This window comes from Doryrhamphus excisus, chromosome 12 (assembly GCF_030265055.1).
Source record: "Doryrhamphus excisus isolate RoL2022-K1 chromosome 12, RoL_Dexc_1.0, whole genome shotgun sequence".
Lineage (NCBI taxonomy): Eukaryota > Metazoa > Chordata > Actinopteri > Syngnathiformes > Syngnathidae > Doryrhamphus > Doryrhamphus excisus.
In genome coordinates this window covers 7,208,720-7,232,733 of record NC_080477.1, presented here as the reverse complement: position 1 = coordinate 7,232,733, position 24,014 = coordinate 7,208,720, and the positions used below count along the sequence as shown (strand labels likewise).

The window sequence follows — 24,014 nt, the reverse complement described above, 5'->3', positions numbered from 1 at the left end:
TATCAAGCAACACGGACCCATCCTATCCCATCCAGCTAACATTTTTTAATTAATTTGCAAATTTTTTAAAAACCATGATAGAGTGAAGCTGTGAAATTCGAAGCGCTAAGTAGCGAGGGACGACTGTATTTTAAATAGTTTTCATTCATTCATTCATTCATTTTCTACCGCTTTTTCCTCACGAGGTTCGAGGGGGTGCTGGAGCCTATCCCAGCTGTCTTCGGGTGAGAGGCGGGGTACACCCTGGACTGGTCGCCAGCCGATCACAGGGCACATATAGACAAACAACCATTCACACTCACATTCATACCTATGGACAATTTGGAGTCGCCAATTAACCTAGCATGTTTTTGGAATGGGAGGAAACCGGAAACCCACGCATGCACGGAGAGAACATGCAAACCCCACACAGATATGGTAGAGGGTGGAATTGAACCCTGGTCTCACAGCTGTGAGATCTGCGCGCTATCCACTTGCCGATCTAAATAGTTTTCAGTTCCTGAAATTAAAAGTTGCACTTTTTTTTATTTAATTCAGATGTATATATACTTAATTGCAATATTGAAATAAATAATTGAATAGTTATTGTCATATTACAGATTACATTTAATTTTGATCAACAAAAAACGATTATTTATCACCTTCTCGTAGTATTTGACTTCATAGTCCACAATGTCTAAGGGCGGATGTTCCTCTTCCGTCCAGGAGAGGGAGATACTGTTATCAGTGGCCCAATCCTTCCTGATGACACCCACAAGAGCAGGACCTAAAGGACCCATGGAGCACAGAGATAACACAAAAATCTATGAAATATGAATCTGTTATTGTTAGGTTTAGTGTAAAATAATTTTAAATCCAAATCATTAAGCATGCTTGTTGACTTGAGTCCAGATAGCTCAAATCCAAATCATGCATACATGTATGTATGTATGCTCCTTTGAAGGAAATTGTGAATATTGGCAGAAAAGTATAAAGAAAAAATCTAAAGAAAAAGAATGACTGAAGTCAGCATCAGACATTATTTACTCTTGAAATGAACTCAAAAGTGATTCCAAACAGTTGAGAGATGTGCTTTCAAAAAAAAAAAAAAACAGTCTGAACTATCTTCAGACGACATAAGAAAAGTTTTCAGAACTCCAAATGGAAAATAAAACACACACAAACACACACCTTGAAGAAAGCGCCTCTGGCACATGCGTACATAATATTAACCCTTAGTCACCTTGGTGAAGATAACAAATGCAATAGTCTCAGCTAGGAGGATTCACTCTATAGGATACATTTACATTTAAAGAGCAGTCATTTGGGTATGGATAATTTTGTAAAGTATACCTGTTTCAACTGCCATTGTTGATGTTTATCTTCTGTATGAATTTATGAGACTAAGACTACAGGAGTGAGGCAAACACGCTTCACTGACATTCAATATTTACTATCAATTATTTATAAACCCCTCATTTAAACAGAGGCAAAGTAAAAGATCCACACCCTGTCTTATTAAGCGAGCTGCTCTCATTACTTGAATACAAATTCACGCCTGGAGTGACATCTTTATACAGTCATCATCATCATCATCATCATCATCTGCTAGGTAGAGGCGCTAAAAGACCAAAATCAAAGGCCAGAATGCAGCACTTCAAAAAGGTGGTGCGTCACAGTAAGTCGGGGGCACAGGGATGCAAACGCTACTTTCACATCTTGTCATGAAACCAAGATTTTCTAGCGGCAACTCAACCCGACACGATGCTTCACAGTTCAGCAGTTCCACCATTGCAGCTATTTTTAAAGCAAAATCCAGCAGAGGGGAAGGTGTGCGCGGAATGTAGGAGTTTCATTGCTGACTGATGCAAAACTCACAGCCAAAGTGAGAAAATACATTGTATACATTGCTTTGTCCAACATCTATCCTGTGCATACATTAAAATACTTTAACTGCAACTATAAACACTTTCCGTGGGTCATACAGTATGAGCCTTTATAATGAATACAGTATTTGACAAATGTAGTTAATTAAATTGATAGCGAGACAAAATGAGTCATGACAAATACGTCATTAACAATACAGGACTGGGAAATAACAGCATCCAGTAATTGAACTGCGTTGTCTATTAAGCAATTTTGCAAGGCCACATCACACACATTTGCTGATGTCTTGTATTTTGTATTTTTAACACACACTCTTCCTTTTGTAGCGGAAGGTGGCACTAGACATGTTGGGCCAATATCAATCGAGTCGCTTTTAATGCAGTTATTAATGGCTCAAATGTCATGTCTGTGCGGCTTGTGAAATAGAGAGGATTTTTAAATCTTGTGTCAGTAGAGACGTCTTTTTGTCTCTTCGGCAACTGACATTTTAGGCCATTTTAGACGCAGTTGAAAAAGTAAAACAGCAAAATTGCAATAACATCCAAACCAGCATAATGATTATATAGTGAGTATATGTAACGATGACATATAAATCCCTCGTTGGCGCCTTACATGTAAAAGAAGATGCATTACAACAACTACATTAAACCAAGCAACTTACGTACGTGGAGAACTTAGTTACACTTTCAAGCCTAATGGAGCTTCTCATTCATTGTTTCTCGATCCATATGCTGAGTCTAATTGTCTCTTTGTTGGATCTGTTTTTTTTTTTTTATTCCAATCACATCCTGAGGGAAATAGCTGCAACACTAAATACTCCTCTATTTCTATCAGTTGCTAATTAGAACAGATTTTAGATTGGTGTTCAATTTGATGCCGTGCAGGATTGGATGTGATCATTTCATCTACGAAAACAGCAGCCTGCTGCAGGCAAGTGCAAAGAGGGAGCCAAATCATCATAGTTGCATGCTGAGGAGAGACGACGAACGCTGGCAGGAAGTAATTTTCTCTGTATTGTGCTCATCTAGATGTCTATCCTTTTCGTATGTATTCACAATCATCAAAGTCTGTATTTTGAAAACAGGAGGTGAACAAATGAATTTTAACTGATGTGAAACAGATGAGGGGTAGGATTAAATACTACAGTAAACCTCGGATATATCGGACTCGGATATATTGGAAATTCACTCACAACGGACAGATAAAAAAGAACCAATTTTTTCTGTAATGCATTTCCAATAAAAATTCATTGCATATATCGGATTTTTTATAACGGATTTCGCCTATTTCGGACAAAATCTCCAGTCCCGTTCCAATGCATTTCCATTAAATTTCCCTCGCATATATCGGATGGCCGCATCGTGGCGCTCCGATTCGCCGAATCGTGACAGGCCGCTATACAACGTCATTTGCAGCGTTTGCAGCGTTGCCTGCGCGTCCAGGTACATTGGAAACATAGTCAAGGAAGTGCCTTTTTATAACGGGTAAAATCCGATTTACGCATATACCGGATATAAATCCAATATATGCGTAAAACGGACATTTTCCGGTATACGCATATAACGGATTTCGCTTATATCGGACAAAACCAGTGGGAACAATTGAATCCGATATATCCGAGGTTTACTGTATAATCTTTTTTTCTTCCTACTCCTTTTTGGACATGTGATGTACTCAGGTGTAACTTACTGTATGTGTTCAAAACAAATTAAAAAATAATAACCATAACCATATCTATAAGTCTCTGGAAGGTGGGCTGACAAAGGATAAGAGCAAGGACCTCCACTGTCCTACACAGAACCCACACAGGCATAGAGAGAACATGTACAGTAACCTCTTGCATCACATGCACATTTCAGTCAATTATCTTTGGAACAAAATCTTCATCCTTATGAATACGACACATAGCATTTTACATGTCGTTTGGCGGTGAAGCACCCATCCCGGTTATATGGAACTAGGATGATTTTCTATGTGACTAGGTTGATAAAAATGCATAACTTGGTGGAGGAGAATCTCTGCCAGATCCACATTACTGGAGGGGATCTTTCATTGCAGAGAACTGCTATGTATGTATTACCATGCATGGATAGAGCTGCATTTGATGTGTGGAGCATTAAAGTTCCGTGAGAAGGGCATGTGCATTTGTTAGAAAATAGTCTTTTTCACATTTTTTCACAATACTCATTAAATTCTTAGTGAATGCATTATAATATATTATAATAAAAATATTATATTGTCATAATTACAGTGTGGAAAACCTGTTTACAACCTTGTAAATACATTTTGTAACATTACTAGAGCCATTTAGGCATTAACTAACACTCACATTTATTCATATTACCAAACATAATAGCCATAATAAGTAAATAAGCTACTACAGTAAAACTCACGCTTGCGTGTTGCTATAAATATGTTCCCCAGGGAAGATCTCTGGCGGGCAGACAGGAAGTGACATTGGGGGTTCAGAGTTGAGTTTATCTTTGCATGGGTTACAGCAGTTACAGTAACCCGTGTTTTTATTAGGGATTATTGGACCTGTTGTGAGATCATTCAAACCTGCAATCCAAGACAGTTGTTCTGGCGATCAAGTCTGTTATTAGTGTGTCTCACTGAACATTACAGTAACATTACTGACACCTACTGATCAGTATATAATACTACATATCATTCATTGTGTGTTTGAATGCATCTTCTGAATGTATGTTTGCAATATGCAATATGAATATTTTTTAAAACTAATGACTAACTTTTAGAAACCGTGGAATTTGAAGCACTATGTGGCAAGGTATGACACTATCTGATATATGCAAGAGGTCAGCATCATACACTTTGATGCAGCTCTCCAAACGACAGCAATCTACAATCAACCGAGTGTTCTGCTATTGTTGTTATAACTGTTCTTCATAAACTACAAATATTCTAGCAAAGAAGCCCCAGAGTAAATAATATAGCTTGATTTCTGGCAAAATGAAAAAAGAAAACACTTGAACCTCCAACTGAACAGTATATAGTTACAGTAGATATAAGAAATATACAGAAAAGGACAGGAGGTGGCAAAAGAGGAAGAACAGAGGGAGGGAGCTGGGAGAGCTGGGAAGACGTCCCATGAGAATGGATCTCTACAGCATCTAAGCATATAAATAGATGCTGGCCTTATTCCCAAAGGAAGGTGGATGAAAGCAGAAGGAAGCCCACTTGAGAAAAAGCAGAAGAAAAAAATGAATCCCCTGAATAAAGACATCACATTAAACTGAGTATAAATAATAATAATAAAAACATGACCTGATTATTTGGACCTTTGTCCACTTTACATCACATGTATGGGCTGTAGTTCCCACCTGGGATGAGTATGTGTCTTAGTTTCCCTGATCACAAGTGAACGGCCGCAGTGCAGTTACACACACGAAGGATACATTGAGGACAGAGAAACATCAGACCTCATTTTCTGTAGTTTGAGGTTCATGTTGACACATTCTTTTATAGTTTATGGAAGAAAGTCCATTGGGCCACAAAGCACCCGTCATTATAAATATAATATGATTTTTTATTTATTTATTAAAGTACAGTTTGGTTGTCAAAATATTTGAGGTACACAATTGCGCAAATCCCGACAAAGAATCACTTTGCTCCTGTGCGCCTTTTCACAGTGCAGTGAAATTTGAGGGTTGAATAAAGCGCCGCTGAGCAATAACGCCAGTATATTTACACCAGAGTGCAGTTCATTGTTGGTGCATTCAAGTGATTGTCCTGTGCCCCCTTCTTAACACTAATGCAAGTGATAGAGTATCACAAATCACCACTCTGATAAACAAAGAGAAGTCAAAAAGAAACAGCAGATTTCAAATAGGCTTGTATTATAACAATGTGTCTATGTATGCATTTTTTTTTTCTTTGTTGCCTTCACTCAGACTTTCCAGCTCATGCACTTAACCCGCGTGTGGAAACTGCACAGCATACATCTACATTATTTGTATGCTGACCGCATCGGAAAGTCAGATCAGACAGATCACCGCTCTGGAATCAATACACTTGTCAAACTGTCTTGGGCTCCTTTTTTTATTCTGCTTTTTTTTTTTTATCATGGACTGTTTTTAATTTATTATTAAACTATTATGCCCTGTGAAATGGTACCCGTGTGTTTTTGTGGCCAAAAGTCATGAAAGGTATGAAATAGGTGTGCTCCGATCAATCGGCCACTGATCAGAATTGTCGTATTTCTGTGAAAAACATGTGATCAATCTATGCCTTTCAACACCAATCACAAAAGCTGATCACCCGTGGCTTGTACTATTGCAACACGTAGCCTGTAGCGAGCGTCCCGCTTTTCCTCATACTGTGCAGGTCAAAACAACCTCTCATCCATAAAAGTGATATAAAGAGAATAAAAGAGATATATCACTATATATACAAAAAAAACCAAACTTACATGCACTTGTGTGAAAAAGTGATTGCTCCCTAAACCTAATAACTGGCTGGGCCGTCCATTTTCAATGCCGCTTATCCTCACTAGGGTCATGGAGGTATTCTGATCTTCAAAAAGCACCATTGCCTTTTTCCCAGTCTATTCTTCTGTCACATTTTTTCAGACCTTCAAATAGTTGTACTAAAAAAAAAATCAAGTGCAATCAAGTGTTGACAATAACTTGCAATGAGTTGCTTACAGCACTGTGGAGGAATTTTGGCACACTCATTTTTGCAGAATTGTTGTAATTCAGCCACATTGGAGGATTTACACCATCTTGTTAAGGTCATGTGACAGCATCGCAATAGGATTTTCACACAGGGCCATGTAGGTTTGGATTTTATTTCTTCCTTAATGATAACAATTTTCATTTAAAAACTGCATGTTGTGTTTTGGTTGTGTTGTCATTAACTAATATATATATTTTTTTGGATGATATGAAACATTAAAATGTGATAAGCAAGTAAATAAAAAGAAATCAGGAAGGGGAAAAGCATTTTTTCACACCACTGTATGTTCTCTTGACCATACAGTCAAGTCAAATATGTTTTTCTCTAAATCCGTGTTTTCTTCTCTGGCCAGCCAATCACAGGGCACATATAGACAAACAACCATTCACACTCACATTGATACCTATGGACAATTTGGAGTTGCCAATTAACCTAGCATGTTTTTGGAATGTTGGAGGAAACCGGAGTACCCGGAGAAAACCCATGCATGCACGGGGAGAACATGCAAACTCCACACAGAGATGGCCAAAGCTGGAATTAAACTCAAGTCTCCTGGCTGTGAGACATGCGTATATCATATATATATGCAATATCTAATATCTATTTATTTAGTAATGTTCTGTACAGACTTAACTCGAAACTGAAAGCAGGAAAATGCAACAGGTGCAAAGGTGATGGAGTGGCCAAGTTTGTCTCTTCTAGACCTGAACCCAGTTGAGCAATTGTGGGGCATCCATCCATACATTTTTGATGCCATTTATCCTCATTAAGATTGCAGGGGTCGCCAGCCAATCACAGGGCACATATAGACAAACAACCATTCACACTCACATTCATACCTATGGACAATTTGGAGTCGCCAATTAACCTAGCATGCTTTTGAAATGTGGGAGTAGTACCATGTGAAAACCCACACATGCACGTGGAGAACATTCAAACCCAGGTGTTCCCATCTGACTGTGTGGCAAACATGCTAACCACTTGGCCACTGTCTGGCCCTGTGGAGCATCCTGGAGTGGAAATAGATGGTCGCAGGCTGCCAAACATCCGCCAGCATAGAGGACTGAAAAAGGATTCCAAATACAGCATGTGCAGATCTGGTGAATTCTATGCCCGAGAGAATTAAGGCACTGTTTGATAACAATGGTGTTCACACTAGATATGGACACATTGGACATACAGTAATTTGTTTACAGTTATGCATTTAGCCTGAACTTGATAAACAAAAATGAACATTTTGTGATGTCTCAATACGGTGAAATGTTTGAATTTATGAGACTTTGGAGGGTTAACATTGCATCACTCTGCATGGAAAACCTTGTTTTATTTGAATTTTTAATGCTGTTATTCATGTCTTACTGATACAATTGTATTTTATTTGACAATGAAAAAAAATTCGTACTAAAATTACAAAAAACTGTGCTAAAATGGACACTACCTCAACGAAAGGTAAGTTTTTATCATCGCCTCCTATCACCAAATTTCACAACCTGGCACACAAGCCTGCCAGCAAATCAGGTGTTCCCTGTCAGTGTAATCTGTGGCTGGCCTCCACCCCCTGCAGACACTTCACTCCTGCCTTTCTCCTTCGATCACAAGTTCCTTTCTCATTAATATACCCCTACCTCTTGTTTCCTTTGACATCATCATCAGTGTCAAAACTCCTTCACGTTGGAAGCACTTAATTAATAAGACAAGGCAATCCACATCACTTCACTGTTACATTTAAATATAAATTACACATTGAATCGCTCATCTCATCAGCCTCTCTTCATTTCCTCAATCCTCATTAATGGAATGAAGCATTTCTATATCTAATAAACAATTTTCCTAATTACACACAGTGAATAAAAGGATCACTCATACTACATAAAATCGTGTAGTAAGCACTACTATACAGTGTACTGTATGCTAATAAAGACAGCATGTAGGTTGCTGTCTTACCAGATATGCAAGGATGTAGGTGGTGGAAGAAACGCTCCCTTTGCTTGCTTATATGAATGCCTGAATCTATGTGTGTGTGTGTGTGTGTGTGTGTGTGTGTGTACAGTATGTCAATTGAGCAGAGGCAGTTTGACAAGTTAATCCTTTCTCAGCATCCTAATGGGAACATCCCCCCAGGCCGCTTCTCCTCCTCTCCAGAGATTAGTTTGCATCCCAAACTTCCTCCTGTCAGTCTGGTGGCCTCAGGATGGCTTGTGACACACATACCTGACATTTGGTTTCCAAATGATGACAACCCATGAGCAGAACATTTGCTGTTTGGGAAACTACTAACTCATAAATATGTTGCACAGTTTTAAAACAACAAATTAAAAACCAATGGACCGGAGCCATGCGTGTTTTTGTAAAAATCTTGAATTAGCTGAAAAATTTGTAAAACTGATAAAAACTAGCCCCGCCTCTCACCTGAAGACAGCTGGGATAGGCTCCAGCACCCCCGCGACCCTTGTGATGATAAGCGGTAGAAAATGAATGAATGAATGAATTAATGAATGATAAAAACGAATCTACAAATATTTATGGAAAATGAAATATCATATTCAAAACCTCTGAATTCCAGTTAATTATATCTTCCAAAGTTTTAATGTATTTCATGTATTATTCTCTAATTCTTCGCAGACTTTTAGCACAATAACCAATATCAGTCATTACTGAAATTACTGTGAAAAAGCACGTTTCACTTTTTTTGCATGTTTATCACACTTGGCCGGCCAACCAAAATTCCCTTAAGAGCGCAGTGATCCATCTTCATCCAAGAAGCCACAAAAAAAGCCACAGCAACAGGCAAAGAACTGCAGGCCTCACTTGCCTCAGGTCAATGATCATGACTCCACTATAGGAAAATGGCCTGCATGGCAGAGTTCCAAGACGAAAACCACTGCTGAACAAAAAGAACATTTAGGATTGTCTCAATTAGCCCAGAAAACATCTTGATGATCTACAAAACCTTTGGGAAAATACTCTGTGGTCTGAGTATACAAAAGTTAAAATTTTGGAAGATGTGTATCCCAATACATCTGGTGTAAAAGAACACCATATTACAGTAAAATACGGTGGTGGTAGTATGATGGTTTGGGCCTGTTTTGCTGCTTCAGGACATAGAAGACTTGCTGTGACAAATAACGCTCTAATTTTGTGGTGCGCAGGGTGACGGTGTTGGCGCACCCCACCCAGTGGTAATTTGGTCCCGCGCACCACTGTGCACATCTAATTTGGTAGACTGGCTGCACTGAGATGGGCGTGGCGGTGCACCAGAGGTGGTGTCCACACTTTCAGCTTGTCACAGTGACAATTTCGTGACAAAACAGCATGCAAAGTGTCCTGAAAGATCGCCAGGTCCAACCTGGTCTATTGTTGGTGCAGGCAAAGCGCGCTCTGTGCACAGCGCACACAAACAGCTGTTTTTTTTAGAGTGTCAGGCACATTTCAATGCAACCAGAAACCACAATTTACTGTAACCATCTGAACCAGAATGTATATTTTTGTAGTAATTGTCCCGTCACATCTCATGTCAGATCAAAGACCTCTTGTATAATGAGAACTCAACCCGACGGCAGCTAAAGGCATGATGCCAGAAATGACGCGGAAAGAAGAAGCGTACATGACGCGCATTGCATCATGACAATCGAGACGTTGTACGTGCATCACTGTTTTGATCAGGATATCCCGATTGTTTACAATCACAATGTGTACAGGCATAACCCTGTTTGCTCATCTGTTTGTGATCTCAAGCTGAAACCAACTTGTGTTCTGCAGCAGGATAATTATCCGGAATATACAGCCTCTCAAAGGCTGAAGAAAATCAAAATGAAGACTTTGTTGTGGCCCAGTCAAACCCCTGACCTGAATCCCATTGAGATGCTGTGGCATGACCTTAAAAAGACGGTTCATGCCGAAAAATCCTCCAATAAGGCTCAATTACAACAAGTCTGCAAAGATGAATACGCCAAAATTCCTCCACAGGGCTGTAAGAGACTCATTGCAAGTTATCACAAATGTTTGATTGCAGTTGTTGTGCCTAAGGGTGGCCCAACCAGTTATTAGGTATAGGGGGCATTCACTGCACAGGGCCATGTAGATTTGGATTTTTTCTCCCTTAATTATAAAGCTTTCATTAAAAAACTATATTTTGTGTTGAGTTGTGTTGTAATTGACTAATATTTAAATGTGTTAAATGATCTGAAACATTTAAGTGTGACAGATCTGTTTCTACTTTACAATGAAACCATTGTTGTCATGCTGAAACTGAGTTGCCATTGGGAGGTTTTCGCTTGTTGCTTTAATTTGGTTCCAAAATGTTAAGAAAGCCAAAGAAACACAAATTCCGCATCGCATGCTTGTTAATTACAATAAGGCTGCAAACAAGGCATTGACTGACCTGAAGCAATTGCAATAACATCACAGTTTTAATGTTCTGCCTAATGAAAGGATAGCATGCGTATCCCATATACTGTTTTCATAACATTTATAATTTATTCATCAACTCTCCAGCTTTTCCAGAGTTTTTGCTGATCCATCAATTATTCAATCCCTATTTGTCTCCGTAGACGAGAGAGTTAAGATTTCTACTGAACTTTTGGTTCCTAATTCAAGGCCAAGACAAAGCACCATTGAGGATTGCATTCTGTAGCTGACCTCAGATCAGCAGGCATCTGCAAATTAAAACAAAGTTCAGGCCACAATGGCCGAGCCAAGTGCCAAAACGGGCTTCACCTTTTGACATCATCAGCACAATAAAGAAACTGATATAATAGTTCAATAGCATACAATCCTCGGGAGCCCAAATATGGCTCAAAGAAGAAAAAAAGGAGATGCTTGCCTGTTCTAATGGAACAGACATCCACTCATTTATCTGTTTTTTTATCCTGTTAAAGGGGACCTATTATGCTCATTTTCAGCCCTTTGTGTTGAGTTACTTACTGCTTGCTCTTCTGACTGACATCAACACGTTTGTCGGCTAGTCCAGCTGCATAGTGGCTCATGTTCACAAAACAGTCCAGTTTAAAATGCCCGTTAAAGATTAAAATGCATTTCTTTTGCTGGTAGGAAATCAGGAACTCCAACCACTTGTGCCTGATGGTGGCGTCTTTAGGACTTGTAAACAAATGTGTCTTTCCCTTATGAGCCATTACTAGCAACGTAAACAGACAAGCAGACCTTGGGGGATGGTGGGGGAAGCAGAGCCTACAGCCACGCCCATATGGAAGCCCGCTCTTGTGTGACATCACAGAGGAACAGTTTTGCACTCTAACCACTTGTCAACCATGCAGACCAGGAAGACAATCGAGATGAAAATTATTTTCTGCATGCTCGCAGAAAAACCTTGCACACAGCTAGGTCGCACGAGCAAGGCAGGGGAGGAGTTTGTGTATCGCAAGTTTAAAAAAACACTATGTACATTGAACGGCCAGAGCAGTGCTCCTCCCACAGTGGGCGGCATACTCATCTTGCTGTACACTCTGGTTCTCCCCACCTCTGTGCACGCACACCAGCATTTCATTCATGTTCGATACCCCTGTATCGAGCGGTTCAATAAACGGATTGTTGCATCCCTAGTAATTATTCATTCATTAATTTGCTACCGTTTTTTCCTCACGAGGGTCGCGGGGGTGCTGGAGCGTATCCCAGCTGTCTTCGGGCGAGAGGCGGGGTACACCCTGGACTGGTCGCCAGCCAATCACAGGGCACATATAGACAAACAACCATTCACACTCACATTCATACCTATGGACAATATGGAGTCGCCAATTAACCTAGCATGTTTTTGGAATGTGGGAGGAAACCGGAGTACCCGGAGAAAACCCACGCATGCACGGGGGAGAACATGCAAACTCCACACAGAGATGGCCGAGGGTGGAATTGAACCCTTGTCTTCTAGCTTGTCACTCATCCAACAAGCCAAACAAATTAAACTTGTTTTACTCACCGGCTTGATGCGTATTAACTGTGACATTTATCAGCGCACGTGCAGCCACGCCCAGCCCAGATACACCATTCACAGCCTCCACAAGGAATGTGTAGTTGGCGGGCGTTGCAAAATCTAGTATGGCCACAGAGATCCCAGTGAGACCCAGCGGCCGCGGGATGAATCTCAGGTCTGGCTCACATGGCTCGCACAGTGTCACACCGCTCTCCCCATCACAGCGCTGGCACAGGACATTGTAGATGATGTCACTGCGGCCTCCTGTGTCACTCGGAGGCATCCACTGCAGGAAGAGGGCTGTGTCATTGATCAATGATACCAGGTTCCTGGGTGCTGATGGAGGTCCTGAAAAGTGAAAAATATCTCATATTATTCAATATTACAATATAATAATATAATACCGAGGGGGGGTCAAATTGGGGCCATGATCATATTTTTATTAGGAGTTATCACATCACTAAGACCAAACTGACCCATGAAAAACTACTATTATATTATTTCATTTGAACCTGAATTTAGTTAGAAACACGTTTTGGACTAAAATGAGTACATGTGAAACAAATTGTTCAATAAATTATTTTTAGTGCAAAAATAACAAATTAAATAAAAGGTCCAAAACTGGGATTAAACCCACTCCCTCTACCCTAAAAGGCAGCAGCTGTCCCATTACAATGTGAGCAGATGAATTCTTCAATTTTATTCTCTTATCTTGTGTGCTGTCAATCATTGTGGCAACGAGTGCGGTGTCAAATTACTCGTATCTTTTTTTGCCTCCCTGCCTCAGGCTTACTTGATGCTCTATTCCCTATGCTTCATCCTTTGCGCATTTTTTTTGAGAATGCGGCACCTTGCGCATAATGTGCCCTCCCCCCCCATAGATCATGTGGCTCTACGCACAGCATGTTGTCTGCATGTAGGGATGGGGGTGGCTCTGGCAAGACCTACAACTTGGTGAGGTGAAAAAAATTATAAAACATAGTGACATTACCCTCCAAATGATGAAATAAACTGCAATACATACCATTTGTTGGAACGCAACGCTACTCTGAGCAGGTTTTTATGCAGGTAGGAAGGTGTTAACACTAACAACTTAATAGCGATGTGCAGAGGAGGTTCGTGTAACTAACTACTCGCACTCACAAAATAATACAATGGCCTTTGAGTAACAAGTGATCAAATTTTAAATACATGTGTGAATTTGGATGAAGTATCGTACTTGATGAAGTATCGTGCTTGGCAAAGTGAACACAACTAAAGCTGCAAGTGCAAGTGAATATTTAAGAAACGTGTGGGTGAGTGAGTGGGTAGCGGTCAGAAGTCTCTGTTTTATGCCAACATGCTGTGGCTCAGTTTCACAGATATATATATTTGTAAAGTTTGGATATAACACAGCTGAGACTGTCTGACGAAGCAATACATTGATGCATTATCACTTACGATACAGCATATACAATATGTTAAAAAAAAAACGTTAACTTATAGACACTAAGAAAGGAAAATAAATAATTTGCACATACTTGTGCAAGCCATGGTAGAGGGGTCCTTGTTAGCTCTGTAGAATCCTTTCTCACAATGACACATGGTGGCAGCCTGGTCATGGCTGGAACTATGTAGAGGACACTGAGAGCATTTCGTGTTCCCAGCATACGGTTTGAAGAAACCAGGCTTACATGCTGAAAAACAGTCAAAAGCAGACAAGGAAGTCAATTTGAGAATGTTCCTTTGTGATTTACATGAAATACATAACTCCACTTCTTGGACCACTATCACACTGTCTCCCTTACACACCTTGAACATTACCTCACCCAGTTCCAAACAGGAAATTGGAAGGCTACCATGCATGATGATTAGCAGATATGGAGTTTTTACAGTCATGTATTTGAAACAAAAAAACAACATGTTATTAAGCTTAGACTTTTAGCTTTTAGTTATCACAAAAATATATGTTGACAAAAAAAAATTGAAAAATGCCTCCCATACAATTCCATAAAAGATAAATTGTGAGATGCCTCTCTTCAAATGAGATTCAATCAGATTCATAATGGCCATAAACATACTATAGTAGCTACTCCACAATTTTTTAAGGCAAAAAAAACAAATAATACGGCAATTTTCAATGCCAAAGACAGTGACCTGATCTCAACCCAATTGTGCATAATTTTCAGTTACTTCAGATAAAAATGAAGGCAGCAAGACACATGAAGTAGAAAGTCATGGAAAACAATTCCCAGGGCTCTTGAGGATTTTCTCTTTCAAGTATTAAAACATATGGTTTTATTTTTTCTATGTATGTCATATTTTCAACTGAGTCTCTGGAAATGGAGGTAGTCTGAATACAATGGCTGAAATTAAATTAAATACCCATTAAATTAAAATTGGGGCGGCACGGTGGTCTAGGGGTTAGCGCGCAGACCTCACAGCTAGGAGACCAGGGTTCAATCCCACCCTCGGGCATCTCTGTGTGGAGTTTGCATGTTCTCCCCGTGCATGCGTGGGTTTTCTCCGGGTACTCCGGTTTCCTCCCACATGCTAGGTTAATTGGCGACTCCAAATTGTCCATAGGTATGAATGTGAGTGCGAATGGTTGTTTGTCTATATGTGCCCTGTGATTGGCTGGCAACCAGTCCAGGGTGTACCCCGCCTTACGCCCGAAGACAGCTGGGATAGGCTCCAGCACCCCCCGCGACCCTTGTGAGGAAAAAGCGGTAGAAAATGAATGAATAAATTAAAATTGGGAATTCATACTTCAAGTAAATGTTCTTTTTAGTTTTTTTAAGCTTCTGCAGTCTGCAGTGTTCGATGAGGTTCAAGATTCATGACTTATTTTTGGGTTCACCGCTGTGAGGGTTTGGAGCCTTGCACAGGCAAAAACAAAACATCCAGTTAAAAAGGTGATATAAGTCCTAACATTCTGCACGATAGTTAATTCCCTCATGGAGCCATTTTTTATTACAGCTTGGCAAAGTGAGGAGTGGACGTTCAGCGTTTTTGCTGTAGGAACCCAAACGTTTTTTGTTGGCTTATTTTAGACTGTGTTATAATGGAGTCTATAAAAGATATACCATTCACAGTCAGACTAGAGCTTGGATGTCTGATGTAAAATTCATAACAGTCCATCTGAATATTGCAGGGATATTTTACTCTGAGCTACAAATATCCATCCCATGATGCTGACAGTTTCTGCAAACATAGGAACAAGGCCAGTCATAAATAATTGGAATAGTTGTGATGATTCACTCAGAGAAAAGTCATGAACACACCAACAAATGTTTTAAAACCATAGTTATCAGCTTGCTTGAAGGATTATTTTATACTTAAAACAACAAAAAGTGCATAAATAATAGTTCGGACCCTTGTTGCAATCCAGTAAGAAAATACATTCCATAACAATTTGTTTTTCATGCACGTAAAAAGCTATTAGCATAATAATAAGCTGATCTAAAGGATTCTTTCACTCAAAATACCCCTGAATGTATAATGGCCCATTTTGCTGAGTCATGGTTTCTTCAGGTTTCCAGCTACACCTTAGTTCAATTTCTCCTACCTCATTACTACATCAGGCTCTCTGCAATTCTACCAACATATTTCTTATTTTTTCTATCACCTCAACCAGCCTTCCTTTCCTATCGCGTATATTTTTCAGCTTTTTGGGTGGATATTTTCCTTCCGCTTTCCTTTCCCGCACCTTTTCCATCAGAAGATGGAAAAACCAATGCGTATTGATTCCTTTTCCCCTGACTTATCTCAGCTGAGACTAGAGAACTTATAATGCAGTCATTTAATATTCTGGTAGACAGTGGTTATTATTGATTTCATTTTTTACATGGTTAATTTAGTCACAATGTGTGTAATGGAACTGCACTAAGATGACAAAATTATAGGCTACAAAATGAGCCAATCAAAAAAGTTGCATTTACATAGCAAGGACACATTTCGGAACATGTTTTTTTTAGCTTTTGAAGACACTCAAAACACGGACACCCAAACTGTATTAATGTAAATGACTCCTTTTCTCACTAATGATCACAATCAGGGGAGACCAGGGTTCAATTCCACCCTCGGCCATCTCTGTGTGGAGTTTGCATGTTCTCCCCGTGCATGCGTGGGTTTTCTCCGGGTACTCCGGTTTCCTCCCACATTCCAAAAACATGCTAGGTTAATTGGCGACTAAATTGTCCATAGGTATGAATGTGAGTGTGAATGGTTGTTTGTCTATATGTGCCCTGTGATTGGCTGGCCACCAGTCCAGGGTGTACCCCGCCTCTCGCCCGAAGACAGCTTTGGTTTCTTTACTGTTGCTAACAGAGATGGACTATGCCAAAGAATAAACCTGTCATGCCGTCCTTTATTTACACCGAACTTCAACATCAGCTAGCATCCAGAGACCTTCGATTACATTGGCATGAGACAGACGTCATTTATTGTATTGTTGCAGATTCTGAGGGCTTAGAGTAAGTCCGACTTATATAGCGCATCAATACAAGGTACACGTCAAGGTTCTACATCATGAATATACACGTTTCTTTTGATTTTTTCCTGATTACAGAGTCGCGGAATACTGATTTTTGGCTTGAGCCCTTTCAATTCTAGTGGAGATTCGAACCCAAGGCATCCGCTCAAAAGTCCAAAACCTTAACCACGGCACCACAGCGAGCTACATGATGAATATACACGTATGAACAATAATCATATTGGTTGTCCACCCCCCTCCACTGTATTGCAAATACAGGTGCTTTCACTGGTGTTTTCTGGCTTCTTCTTTGTTGCCGTTTGTGGCTGATTGCTTCCGGTCGGTGAAGTGGGAATCAAAACTATAAAATAAAACCATTTCAATGATCCGGGGAGAATCGGAATGTTAGTCTCGTTTCCCATCGATGTTTGAGACTTGATACCCAACCCTAGCCATGATGGTAATTTTCTGCCCTTAGGTTTCTGCCCTGTATTTGATCAGGATGTATTGGTATGATATAGAACATAAACTAGTTGAACCTGGACATTTGTAAAGCCTTGATTCAACAAAAAAAAAATAGATCTGAGTTGTTATTTTGACTCGGTAATTGCAATATATTCAATGAACAACAACTTCTACACAGCAGCGTAACAAATTGGTTGCTGAGTGTAACTTTAAATTAACACTATCTCCATGAGATAGTTATTGATATTCAAACAAGCAAATGTCCCAATATGTATTTTGGGGGTACATTTGAATTTGGAGATTTCTCAATGCACTGCAGTGTGAATACAAATTCCAAATCCAAAATGTGCACATAAGGTGAAAAGAGAGTAAAATAGAGAGAAATTCAAATCGATGCTTATACGCATAATAAAACAAGTTATTTAATAAATTCACTGACCATTCCAGCATATTCACCGGAATATTACATTGTGTGTACCTTATGTTGAGATTCTGCTAGAGGCAACAAAGGGAGAGTCCTTTTAGCTTGCAGGTGCTTGTTGCACTCTCCTAGAAGCTGCAACGATCACCTTCAGAAAGCAATTTCAATCCAATTTGTTCAGTTCTTTGGCATTTTGTAAGCCAATGCATTCTTATTCATGAAAGGCACAATTTTTGCACAAAATATGTATTCACAATGCAAACCAATCGTGCCATCATATAAAATACATAAATAATGCCAACTATTTACTACCTTAGAAGTTTCTTCAATGAAAGAAAGACGAAAGATGACCGTGTGCTGAGTGCTTATATGGTGAGCGTCCCTAATTCAACAATTGGTCCCTTCTTCATCTTGGTTTTTGAAATATAATAACATATTGGGCTCTAATTTCGTAGACTAGACATAGGCGCAGCTCAACGGGGTGTAAAAGGAAAACCTCTGATGGTATATTCTCGGTATCTCCTCCTCATCCTTTAGTCGTTTAATGGGTCACTTTCTCTGTTTCCACAGAGTCAGTGCATGTTGGCTCATTTGTGATTGGATGGTTTCTGAGAGTAGGGGAGGGAGGGGCGATCTGGGCAATGAAAAAGCATCCAGCACAGCCATGGAGATGAGTGATGAGTGGATCTGTCTTACATACTGACACAAGGATCAAGGACTTAAATAACACAGAATCATAAAACTAAAAGAACAATGGTAATGGTAATGGTAATGGTAATGGTAATGGTAATGGTAATGGTAATGGTAATGGTTTTATTTCATTTGAACATGCATCAGATTACAATTGAGTGCATCACATAATCAGTTCACAGTTCCACATGTCCAAAAGGAGTAGGAAGAAGCAAAGCTTATTAAATCCTACCCCTCCATCTGGTACTTTTACAATCAGTAACTGTTACATTTGTTCACTTCCTGCTTTCGATAATACAGTTTAAGGTTTTTTTTTTTGTTTTTTTTTTAATAATGTACCCCGTACCGAAGTACAAGGTGATATGACCATCCAATGACATAATGGGTACCATAGTAAGTGTCAATATAGTGATATATATAGCACATCATGACTGGTTCAAGACTCTTCATCCTTGTATTTAGCAAACATCAACTGCTTGTATTGTTTCTTGAATTGGCTCATCGTTGTGCATTGTTTGAGGTCCTTACTCAATCCATTCCATAGTTTGATTCCACATACTGAAATGCTATGGCTTTTTAACGTAGTCCTAGCATAGAAGTGTTTCAAATGTAGTTCTTCCCTGAGATCATATTTCTCCTCTCTTGTAGTGAAGTATTGGATGACATTTTTAGGTAATTGGTTATTTTTAGCCTTATACATTATTTTAGCTGATTGAAGATTAACTATATCAGCAAGTTGAAGTATTTGTGATTTTAGAAATAAGGAGTTAGTATGTTCTCTGTAGGCGGCATTATGAATTATCCTTACTGACCTTTTTTGCAGTACATTTAGCGAGTGAAGATTGCTTTTATAGTTATTACCCCATATTTCCACACAATAAGTAAGATATGGTAGAACAAGAGAACAATCTAATTTAGGTGCTAATATTTTGTCCAATTTGGGCACTGTCATGTCAAAAGTACTGATTTGGGACTGGTGCTTGAAAATATGTAAATGATCCCAAACCCCGGGTGGTATGCTGTAAGAATATATCTTCAAAATCCTTAGGTAATGAAGGCAGTCATTATCAATAAATAATAATTATGCTAAAGTGAGTTGACTGACAGATGCAGTGACAACCACTACATACTGCTGGAGCCTATCCCAGCTGTCTTCAGGCGAGAGGCGGGGTACACCCAGGACTGGTCGCCAGCCAATCACAGGGCACATATAGACAAACAACCATTCACACTCACATTCATACCTATGGACAATTTGGAATCACCAATTAACCTAGCATGTTTTTGCATCCCAGAGCGGGGAATCGAACCCGGGTTTTCTAGCTGTGCGCTAACCACTCGGCGACCGTGCATGATTAGAAGAATTATTGATGTATGCATTCTGACATTTACCATCAAACATAGTTCAGATACACATACATACCAGGGTTTTATAATACAGTGACAATACACTGATTAAACATCAGATCACCTACGGGGGCCAATCAAGAACATTTCCGCGAATGTAATGACATAGTTGCTAAGACTACTTTGGACGTGAAGAGTTGGAAGTTTTCTCTTGGCTCTTGGTTGTCAGAAACAGATGGAGCCAGAGCGCGTTTAGCCTGGTCTATGAGCTTTGATATGCAGATGGAGAGTTCACACAGAATGAGTGATGCTCCAGTCTGGGAGGACAGCGATGAGTCCCGAGTAAACACAGTCCTTAATGGACAATGACTCAGATACAACGAAAAGAATGTATTGATTTCCTGACCGCTCGTCCTGCTGTACTTTCTAACCCGATCAATGGAGGGCCTCGAGACAGCAAAGGTCATCAGAGAGCAAGCTAAGTAAAAACTGACCTCTGGCTTCTCTGGTCCCCGTCAGGAAAGAGAAAGCAAAGTTGGCTCATTGAATTGTTGAACTTTGTTCATTTGCTTCAACATTCAACTCGGTGTGTTTCTCACAGCCATTTCGAAGGAAGTTGTATAAAAAATTAAGCACTGTATTGCGTTTGCAGTATAAGCGTTGGAGATGATGCTTCTCCAAAAATATGTCAGATTTTAAATAATTACTGCACGAAAAACAACTCAGAGGCTCTTGGCGAGATGATAAGAGGAGGCATAGTGCAGACTGATATCTTTTTTTATTATTTATATTTCTGGACAAATAAATTCGGTAGAGAAAAAAAAGGGTGAATACAAAAGGAAAAAACTGGACTCATGAGAAATAATGCAAATAGTTACTCATTCATTCATTCATTTTCTACCGCTTTTTCCTCACGAGGGTCGCGGGGGGTGCTGGAGCCTATCCCAGCTGTCTTTGGGCGAGAGGCGGGGTACACCCTGGAATGGTCGCAAATAGTTACTTATTTACTTATTTGTACAGACTGATATCTTAGTATTCAGCTGCTGAACATTAAATATTTGAATGCAAAAATGTGTAATTACTTAGCACACTTGTGGTTTTTTGGGTCTTGTTTGCATCTTTATTGGGACTCAACTCGTGTTCCAAAAGCTTCCCCCGCAGTTCAGGGTCTCCTTTGGAATATGATGGCGTGATGAAAGGATGTGGAACAAATAGCATTAGTACTATGAGTACTATGATGTTGCCTTATCTAGGTCATGATATAACCAGGCTATCTTTGAGTAATCCTCTAGTGGCTGATGCTGAATGAAAGGAATGGAATAATAAGGCACTCGATAGAGATGTCAAAACAGTCTAGCTGCATGCTATCAGGGTGAAAAGCAGGGTTTGATAAGTGCTGATACCTTTGTTTAGGCATATGGGAGTGTGAGATGGACGTGTTGGAGAGAAGCTGTGCTCATATTTGGGAGCGCTGGGGTTTTCCCTATTCTCTCTCACTCACTCTCGCTCCCCCTCTCCGGCTCCCGGCTCTCGCTCGTTCCCCACGCTGCCTCTCAGACAGCTTTGATCACTGCTCCCTTTGAAGCAGTGTTCCAAAATGAAAACGAGGAGAAAGCAGAAGTCATCGCAAGTTCACGCCTAAACTTCCTGCAAACTGCACTGCTTTTTCCCCTGCACAAGTTCACAGAGTCCAGTGACAAGTATTGAACTAAATCACTGATTGCAACGCGACAAAGTCTGATTGCAATTGACCACATCTTGTAATGTAAATGAAACTAATTGAAATATCAATAGCGATTGTTTGGGGACTCGGCATTAATGATACGGCAATGCCCCATCCAACCCAGCAGTTGGCACTGTTTTTCTTTTTTCAATGCTTTTTTTTCTTTTTTTACTTAATACGACGTAAGAATTCCACTTTGAATGAACAACAGTGTGTGAAAAGAAATGTCTCACAACAATCATGTACTGTTTTTCTAGTAATTTCCTTATTTTGTCCAGATTTTCGGATGCAGTCGGCTGTGGAAGGGCACTCGAAGGGCAATAACTTCTATATATTTTTGTGTGCATGACCAGGAAACCATATTGGAGCAATTATGTATTGCTTCTTTTATATAGAATTCAAGCAGTAAGGCATAGGACAGCAATGACAGCATATTGCCACAATTGTGTGTGATTTTACACAGCACCTTGGATTTAGACCAGAAGAAGTGCAGCCCACACCACATTCTATACATATAATTTAACAACAAATCTAATAAAACAACAAAACTACATTTGAAGTAATTTTACAAGAAGTCAAAATATTAGTAAAAAAAATGCAAGTAAAAAAATAATATTGTGATGTTTTGAGGAAAAATAACCCCCTAACCCCCTAACCCTAACTCTAACCCTACCCTAACCCCCTAACCCTACCCTAACCCCTAACACTACCCTAACCCCTAACCCCCCTAACCCTAACTCTAACCCTACCCTAACCCCCTAACCCCCTAACTCCCTAACCCTAACCTAACCCCTAACACTACTCTAACCCCTAACCCTAACTCTAACCCTACCCTAACCCTAACCCCTAACCCTCTAACCCTAACCTAACCCCTAACACTACCCTAACCCCCTAACCCTAACCCCTAATCCTAACCCTTACCCTACCCTAACCCTAACTCTAACCCTACCCTAACCCTAACCCCTAACCCTCTAACCCTAACCTAACCCCTAACACTACCCTAACCCTAACCCCCTAACCCTAACCCCTAATCCTAACCCTAACCCCCTAACTCCCTAACCCTAACCCTAACTCTAACCCTACCCTAACCCCCTAACCCTACCCTAACCCCTAACACTACCCCAACCCCTAACCCCCCTAACCCCCCTAACCCTAACTCTAACCCTAACTCTAACCCTACCCTAACCCCCTAACCCCCTAACTCCCTAACCCTAACCCTACCCTAACCCCTAACACTACCCTAACCCCTAACCCCTAACCCCTAACCCCTAACCCCCTAACTCTAACCCTACCCTAACCCTAACCCCTAACCCTCTAACCCTAACCTAACCCCTAACACTACCCTAACCCCCTAACCCCTAATCCTAACCCTTACCCTACCCTAACCCTAACCCTAACCCTAACTCTAACCCTACCCTACCCTAACCCCTAACCCCTAACCCTCTAACCCTAACCCTACCCTAACCCTAACCCCTAACCCTCTAACCCTAACCTAACCCCTAAGACTACCCTAACCCTAACCCCCTAACCCTAACCCCTAATCCTAACCCTAACCCTAACCCTAACGCCCTAACCCCTAACCCCCTACCCTAACCCCCTAACCCTTACCCTACCCAAACCCTAAACCCTAACCCCCTAACCCCCTAACCCTACCCCAACCCTAACCCCCTAACCCCCTAACCCTAACCTTAACCTTAACCTTAACCCTAACCCTAACCCTACCCTAACCCTAACCCTAACCTTATATCCATCGTGAGCGCAGAAATCGATCGATTTGTGCGATGGATCCATCTCGGGCGCAGCGCTATTGATCGATCGCGCAGATCCATCGTTAGCGCGTAATATCCTAACTGCGAGGCGGATGTGCTCATGACTTTGCTGTGCGTGTTGCCAATTCCACTAATGTTAAACGATTGCGTCTTCTGGTAATGCTTATTGTATGATACTCTTGTATAAAAACTGTTAACCTAATTTTATGTTCATAATTTTATTATATCATTGCAAGTACCACATGGTTGGATGCTACTTGACTTGCTGTCCTGCTCACTGAAGTGGCTGTCAAGATTCACTTGACACTGGTGCAACTTCGCTACAAAAGAGACTGTCAAACTCCTGTCAGCAGGGGGCACGCAAAAAAGGGAAGATAAATGTAGGGCACCATCTCTCCTCTCCTCAGTAATCACTTGTGACAGGCCTCTGTGGTGTTTAACCACATTTTAAAGTGATAGTGTCACAAAGACACAAACAATAAATGCGAAAGACACAAAGATGAAAGGGAGACGGTACAAACAAAGAGAAAATAAAGGAATCATTAGAGCATGTCCTACATATGAGCAGTATTAATGACCGCTGGCTCTTTCTGTAATAACTGCAGTTAATGCCTCGCCACTGGATTTGCACCTGATTTTCAACTGAGCCTGCTGAGACTCTT

The 24,014-nt window shown here is 40.4% G+C and overlaps 1 protein-coding gene across 2 annotated transcripts in view; it reads right to left on the bottom strand.

Annotated features, from left to right (window-relative positions):
* LOC131139204 (ephrin type-A receptor 6-like) overlaps window positions 1-24,014 on the bottom strand; it is a 61,291-nt gene that overhangs the window by 8,585 nt on the left and 28,692 nt on the right. For both annotated transcript variants that reach the window (XM_058088551.1, XM_058088552.1), the window contains exons 7-9: window positions 14,005-14,160; window positions 12,491-12,832; window positions 642-766 (exon numbers count right to left, since the gene is read on the bottom strand). In XM_058088551.1, coding sequence (XP_057944534.1) covers window positions 642-766; window positions 12,491-12,832; window positions 14,005-14,160 — 623 coding nt within the window. The remainder of the gene's footprint in view (window positions 1-641; window positions 767-12,490; window positions 12,833-14,004; window positions 14,161-24,014) is intronic.